General features: G+C 44.9%; 1 protein-coding gene across 1 annotated transcript in view; it reads left to right on the forward strand.

Annotated features, from left to right (window-relative positions):
* Positions 1-7,965, forward strand: part of GRIP2 (glutamate receptor interacting protein 2) — a 193,891-nt gene that overhangs the window by 60,781 nt on the left and 125,145 nt on the right. The window contains exon 2 of the mRNA XM_015429364.1: positions 7,186-7,266. Within this exon, the coding sequence (XP_015284850.1) occupies positions 7,186-7,266 (81 nt within the window). The remainder of the gene's footprint in view (positions 1-7,185; positions 7,267-7,965) is intronic.

A 7,965-nucleotide genomic window follows, 5' to 3' on the forward strand; every position in this document is an offset into this window, starting at 1 on the left:
TGAGGAGTTGTTTGAGATTGGGGGGGTTGTCTGTGTGCAAGGCTACCCACCTTGATCTAGTTCTAGTAGCAGTAAGGGGAACAGTTGTGTTCCAGTGAAATTCCTTCGACTGCGTTCGGCATGACAGACTAAGATGGGGATATTGCTGAACACATGGTGCAAGATCCTTCATCCTAGATGGGGTGTTAAAAGAAATCTCTAATAAAATAAACTTAATTGACAAAGCGGGAAGCCAGCCAAACATGAACAAAAGGCGAGCAGCAGGGAAATGAACGCAAGCAAATGCCGATTCACACTTCAGCAAGCACCTTCCTTGACTGCTCAAACATTTCAGTCAGCTAATGAGCAAAAACAAACACTTAAGCATCCTCCCCTGGGCTGGAGAGAAGAGCGGAGGTGGAGAAAGGAAAGAAGTCTGGGTGCTAATTGTTTGCCATCTGAACTGTCAGCGTGTAATGCCAGAGGAGTTTGATGACCGGCATCCTCCTCAAATGGCTAATTGCAAATAGCCAGCGTGGATTTAGTATTGCTGACTCAGGCCACTCAGCTGTCTGCCCAGGCTCTTGGTGGTGATAAGAGGATTTGCCTAGGGCAGGATTTTGAGATACTAGCTTAGCTACTGAGCTTGGTTTTTTGTTTTTTGTTTGTTTTTGTGGCACATCTCGAGCAAGGACTTGCCTATTTTTGAGGGCGTTGCATTTAATGTAGTCCTGGCATTACCAGAAGGCATTTTTTTTGGTGATTGGTGTGGGACTGTGAAGGTGTTTTTAATGAGAGGCAGATGTCTGATTGCTTCTCTGTAACCACGGAGCTGGCTTCTGTGATTCCTCAGTACGGCCAGCCTTTGCTTCAAGAATTAGAGCTCTGTGGCTCCAATGGCTATATGGTGTGCTGATGTGATCCACAGCAAAGTTCGGTGTCATTTGTTTCTTTGTTTTAAAAGCAAAACTTCACCCTTTATCTGGGCTTGCAGAGAAAAAGAGTAGATTTTTATATCCTGCTTTTTTCTGTAAGTCTCAAAGCGGCTTACAATCACCTTCCCTCCCCCTCCCCACAGCAATCACCTTGTGAGCCATGTGGGGCTGAGAGAGTTCTAAGAGAACTATGACTGATCCAAGGTCACCCAGCAGGCTTCATGTACAGAAGTGGGGAATCAAACCCGGTTCTCCAGATTAGAGTCTGCCACTCTTCACCACCACACCATGCTTGCAGATGGCCAAGTTACATCCTGAGCTAGATGGTGCCCGTAAGTCAAAGATGCCGTATCATTTTCTCTTTGAGCCCATAGGAACTCTGAAGACTCTGAATTTTTCTGATGAGCTCAGCTAAACCCTTAGGGTGTCTCAGAATTTTTCCAGTCCACCTGCCTGCTTGAAATAAAAGTTGTTTACTTATTTTTCCACTGAGAGAGATCAAGATGGGTAGCCATGTTAATCTGTCTGTAGCAGTAGAAAAGAGTAAGAGTCCAGGAGCACCTGAAAGACAGAGACTGATTTCCCACAAGCGCTGCTCCACGCTCGCTCTTCCCTTTTGCCCCATGGTACGTGTCAATTTCACACAAGCTGCTGCACTGCTGCATTTTGCCCGGCAGCTTTGCGTGATTTCCCCCGCGTCTACTCAATCCTGTGTTTTGAGGATTGAATAGATGCGGGGAAAATCGCGAGAAGCTGTGGGGCAAAATGCGGCCACGCAGCAGCTTGTGTGAAATTGACACGTACCATCGGGGCAAAAGGGAAGAGCGAGCGCGGAGCAGCGCTTGTGAGAAATCGGCCTAACACAATTTGTGGCAGAGTGTGAGCTTTCATGAGTCACTCTTCACTTCTTCAGATTTTTTCATTATTCTTGATCAATTCTAGTGCTTTGAAATATAAGTTGTAAATTATTTTTGTATTCCCAAGCACAGTTGTTGTGGCTAAACAGTAATTTGGTAGACAGGGCAGTGGTGCATGTAGTCTTTTCAAGATGAGTTGCTTTGAAGAATGGAAATCTTGCCAGATGATAGTTCTGGAGCATTGCTGGGCTTTTGAATTGGTATGTTTAGTGATACGATACAGTCCAGTCCTCTATAGCTGTTCTGCTAGTGAGGCAAGTACTTACAATCACAATTTTTAAAAATTTTTTGTAATAAACTTTATTTAAGTAATAACAAGATTACAGAAGATAATAGAGTCATGAAACATAATATACAGTTCTGATTAAAACAAATTACATTGTATTGCAATCCCCATTTGAAGGATCTGCTTCGTCTGATAACGTGGACAGCAGCTCCTAGTCAGAAGTGACAGTACTTTGTTAGATGGACCAGTGGTTAACATGTGTTCATCACATTCTAAGTCTAACCACAATCAAATTGTACACTAAGTGAAAATAACTGTAGCTTTAGCTTTCTGCTAAGTTTCCCTCTGTGGAGTGAAAGTCAAAGCATATCTGAAGTCAAATAGTATGTTAGGTTATGCAAAGTATAAGACCATTATTTCAATGCCTTCCATTCTCATGGTGTTGCTTTTTCTCCTGAGAAACTTACAGCCATCACAGTAGCAAAGAGTGGTTCCCCTCCCCCAACTTTCTTGCCAGGCCCACTGCCACTGTTGGCAGAGAGCCTAGTGCAACTCCTGGGTTGCACTGTTGCTGGCAGCATGCCCCACATGGCTTTCAGGCTGCACAACCCTTGCATCAGGCCCAGCTTGATTCACAGACTGAACTGCTGCTGTTAGCAAACCCAGCACAATTTCAGGGTTGCCTGCTGCCAGCAACAAGTCCTGTGCTGCTCCTGGGTCACACGGCAGCCACCAGTGGTGCTCCCAGGCTGCTCCACCTCCACTGGGCCCATTGAAGCTGCTGGGCTGTGCAGCTGCCAGTGGCATGCCCCACCTGGGTCCCGGGTTGCACAGCCGTCCCAGTAGGGCTCCTGTGCTGTGCAACACAACCTTCAGGTCCAGCATGACTCAGGGACTGCAGCGGCCACTGGAGGTAACTGCATTTTCTGCACATGTGCAGAGAATGCTACTTTACTTGTCAGGGGAGTTAAATTTTTCTGCAAACCTGGGGAGTGCCCAAAGTTTGAAGAAAGATCTGTTTAGCATCCACGTGGCTCCAGTCCATAGATGGGGGCTATGGGTGGCTAATAGTATATAGATCTTTGCCAGTTGGGCTTCCTGAGGCTTTATACATGCAAAGCCTATGCTCTTGTCATTGAGTTATGGCCCTTCCTCTAAGCTGTTTAATGTATAGATCCCAAGTTCCTCTTTAAGCCTGTAGGATTTAAACTCTCACCTCATGTAGCTCATTCTAAGCAAGAATGTGTAAGACACCGAGCCATACTTTCTAGAGCAAGATTATGCTTAAAGCCTGAAAGCATCTTTGCCTGGCACCTAAAACTTAAGAGAACAGGTCCCAGGTGAATAGAGACTTCCCCAGATGCTGCAACATGAAAAGCCACATCTCTAGTAGCCACTCATGGCACATCTCCAAAGATGGAGGAAGGAAGGAACTAAAGTTCTGACCACCCCCTCCCATTTTGGACAAGGTGCTGTACTCACTCCTCACAACCAGCTAACGGCATGCCCTTCTGTGCTATCACCAGTATTCCATGCTTGTCGCATGGTGGGGTTGTTTTATTTGCTTCTGTTGGGTATTACAAGTTGAAAACACTCAGTATATCTGGGGTTAAATATTTTTTTATGCTACTCACAGGAAGTCACATGTTTCTCATGTAACCAATGTTCTTTAGATGTGAATTGCCCGGGAATTTTCTCCCTGATCTAGGAATTTGATGGGGACTAAAGTGTCAAGGTGTATTACCATTTTATGGCTTCTCTTCCCGTCTTTGTTTTTGGTGTTCTGAAGAAGAAGAAGAGTAGCTATAATCTCTCTCTTCTAGTTTTGTCTTTGTAGAGTAAGGATGTAGTAGATTTTGCTCTGTTGTTATTTTCATCCCAGTTACCCTTCCCATGCTAGAATTTAGTAAAAACTTTATATTTTAATCACACATGGACTCTCTGTCTGAATTATTTTACTCTGGCTCTGCTGGACTATCTTATCTCTGCTAAATACCATTTTTCAATATCTCACTATCACCCAACAGCTTCTCTTCAAGACGTTTCCTCCTCTTTGTGCATAGCAGCATCTTCTTGCTAAGAAAAGTAAGCTCACTGTATTTGCTGCTGCAGGAGCAGCGCTGCTCTTAGGAGTCACCTAAGGATTCTTTGTTGGAAGGGCTCGGGCTTTTGCCATTCAGAACCTTAAGATGGTATCGTATTTCTCTTCCCCCTCCCCTAAGAAGCACCGGAACTTATGTCAAAACTTCTTAGCCATCCAATGTTGTTCTCCTTAGAAGTCATTGAAAGCAGAATGGGAAGCCATAGGGGAAGTTTAGGCTGTATGTTTGATAATTGAATAGAAATACTCTCGGAAAGGCATTGCATATTTCATGGGCTGTCTGAAAAACAAATATGACCCTGGCACGTGTAAGACTGTCATCTGTCCCAAAGGAATGCTGTGGAGGCCAAGCAAACAAGACACTGACAATCTATGACTAGATCACCAGCAATGGGCGTGTGTGATTTGGACCAGGATCATATCTTGGGCTAGGCAGGGGTTAAGCCTTTCCCCTGCACCCTTCCTCAGTATAAACTTGACACCCAGTGATGTTATTTTTGGGGGGCCAGGAAGACACATGTGAAACTGCCCTGATCCTCAGTAGCACTCTGTAGGTATATTTTAGAAGAATTAATGGGAAGGGCAGCTGGCTATATGTCTGAAATCGAATCTTTATGAACCTCCAGAGGATCTTAGCAGCTGATCGGGATGCCCTTCTTCCCAGTGGTGAACTAATTTCTAGTGGGTGCTGCAATGAACAGAGACTTGAAAAGGACCTTTCTTAAGGGAGCTGTTGGGGATACTTTTCTGTGTGGTAAATTATTGGCACCAAACCCTGTGGCAGTAAGGTGCATTACAACTATTGCCCCCTTGGGTTCCCTGAAAACTGTTTTTTATTCAGTCTAACCTGAAGTTTTTTTGTGATTTGATGCAGCTAGAAAACATGGGGGGGGATTAGGAGTACATATTTAAGTATCCTCAGGGGAAGGGGGAATTCACATAAGAAATAATGTAAAGTAATGTTCTTTCAAAGGCTGTTTCTCCAGCCTTTTCCTGCCTCTTCTTCCTTTACTCTGCACGGACTGAAGAGGCAGCCAGAAGAGGTGACTTTGAAAATAAGAGCGTCTAAGAATAGGAAACTAAATTCAAGGATGAAGATTTAGTGCACTCTCGGTATCCTGATCTATTATTCCATTTTCCGAGCCCATGAGTTTCTTCACAAGTATTATGACATTCTTAAAACTTATGGGATAGATGTTCTTTCACCCTTAAAGGGTTATCTCCTGAAAAATAAATCAAATTGGGTAGTCACTGGCTCTTCTCCTGGACAGGGGTTACAGAGCTGAAGAAGTAGTATTGGCCTCATGCCTATGGAAGTTTCCCCGTATCTGGCGCTAGATTTGAGGCTTAGTGCAGTGCCGCTGTCTGCTGTGTTACCATCACTGATTGCAAGCGGTACTTCTAGCTGCTTATTTGATGTCGTTGCTTGCGCTCTCCTGCTGACAAGGTCTCAGAAACCCCAGTGTAAAGGGAGACTGGTGAAAGTAGGTGTCTTGGATCTCCATTATTTAATAGGCTTCCTACTGTTTCCCATGTCTGTACTATTCCTTATGCGTGCCTCTGAGGCAAGGAAAGAGCCACTGATGATCCATGGGCTTTTTATCATTTTAACTCACTGCCGCTCCTGATTCCCTTGCACTTAGGGATAAATCTGCAAGTCACTCGGCATAAGCTGCTACACACATTGCCCTTTCCAGAAGAATGCTACCGAAAAAGGCACTTTCCCTGCCCAACACCCTGCCTTAATCTGTAGTGGCTCATATGGCGCTGCAAATAGCTTTGATTCTGCCTGAAGGTGGAACAGGGGTGTGGTGGCTTGCTTCCTGATAAGACCAATATGTGCACTAAGACCCTCTAAATCAGGCCTTGGCTAATTTTCTTTGGCTGTAGAGCCAGGCTTATATTTCAGCCTTCAGTGTTTTGTATTCCACTGACCGTATTGTATAATTTTTGCTGCTGCAAAACTTAATTCTAAGCTCGACAGTTTCCCATAGATTTATTAAAGCCGTGACAAAAATGTTGTATATACATATGGGGTACCCCGGCTGTTATCACCACCACAAAGAGCTACCCTGTAGCTCTAACCTAACCTTCCCTGTTTCTCATAATTTCATTATTGCTTTGAAATGCTTCTTTCAGTTGAACATTAGAACCAGTACTGAAAGCAGCTGGCTAGGAAATGTATGCATCCACCACCACCAAATAGTGTAAAGTTAACATATAAGCAAGCAGTGATAAGAATTTAGGCTTGCCAAGTCCCCCCGGGGGGCGGGGAAACCCCCGCCCCAGAGGCCCGTTCCCCGCCGCCGTCGGATCGGGCTCCGGGGGGAACTCCACCTCGACGTGCACATCACCAGGAAGTGACGCGACCACGCTGGGCACGCTGGGGGCGGGCCACGGTCATCCAGCGTGCCCGGCGTGGTTGCGTCACTTCCTGGTGATGTGGATGCGGCGCGCGCGCGCGCTCCAGGATCAACCCGGGAGTCCCCCGCTTCAGGATGAGGTACGACTTGGCATCCCTATTCATGTGCATTTTTATGTCATGCTACAAAACATATTCTGATGTGAAATGATGAATAAGTGTTGTATTTCTAAGGCCAATGGCACCTTTAAGATCAACAAAAGTTTATTCAAGGTATGAGCTTTCGTGTGCACGCACACTTTATCAAATATGTTAGAATGGCAGGTAAGGTTCAGACTAATAGTTTCTAGTAAAGATCATTGGGAGACACTCCGATAAAACCATTGCTGAAAATAGTGATAGCCCCAATGAGATTTCTAGGTTTTGTGATGGCATTTGTCAAGCCCAGGTGACTGGCATTTGTCAAGCTCTGCCCTAGATGTTGATGCAGATGTGGTAAAGAGGACCTAGTTTTTAACTACCATCTCTGTGGCAATAGTGTGCACTAACTCCAAAGAAAGAAAGGACTGTACAAGGAAGCTTTCAGAAGTGTTAAGACTAATTTTTTTTTTTAAGAAATCCTTTTGTGTTAATCTTCTCCCTTTCTGTTTTTCTTTTTCCCGTAGATGATGGCCCTTATTCAAAAGGGAGCAAAGACTCAGGAGGACTGGACACAGCGTTAGTTTCAAGAAGGCAGAGTATTCCAGGTAACTGCAAGAGTGCTTTCTTTTTCACATGTATTTAATACAACAGTAGCTCTGAACATGTAGCCAGTTTGATTAACTACTTCTTTCGCCATATGTGCATACTATTATGGGCATCCACAAAGATGGTTTTGGGGAGCCCCGGGCAGGGCTCTTTCACATTAGCTGCTGCCTGATCTTTTTGGACTTAAAATGCCAGGGATTGAACCTGGGACTTTCTGCATGTAAAGCAGATAACTCTATCACTGAGCCACAGACTCTTGCTCTCTCCCCCTCCCTCTCAAAGGCTCACAAGCAGAACATGATTGAAATAGGCATTTTATACCCGGCATCTGATAATCAGTGCTGTATGTCAACATTAAACTTATGCTCTATCTGAAAGGGTATGTTGTCTTTGATTTTTGCATTTCTGTTAATGGAGGTAGAATGAGGTGTTAAAATGGCCCAGGAGGTGCTCAGTTTAGACCCAGCCACTGACAACGATGATGGTTTTGTAAGCTCCTCCATTACCTCTTCTGTTGCTGCTTCATGTCCAAGCTGAGCAATACCAGTAGCACTGGTGTTGGTGCTCGTCTGGGTTTGGTTCTGATCACCAGCAGCCCTTCAGGGCAGGAGCCCACTGGGAACTGTCCCAGCAAATGAAAGGGCCTGTTTCCCACTGTCTTCTTGTTTGGAGGCCAGCCAATGAAATTTGTACCCACT

The sequence above is a fragment of the Gekko japonicus genome, unplaced genomic scaffold, assembly GCF_001447785.1.
Source record: "Gekko japonicus isolate JY-2015 unplaced genomic scaffold, Gekko_japonicus_V1.1 scaffold12, whole genome shotgun sequence".
NCBI classification, from domain to species: Eukaryota; Metazoa; Chordata; class Lepidosauria; order Squamata; family Gekkonidae; genus Gekko; species Gekko japonicus.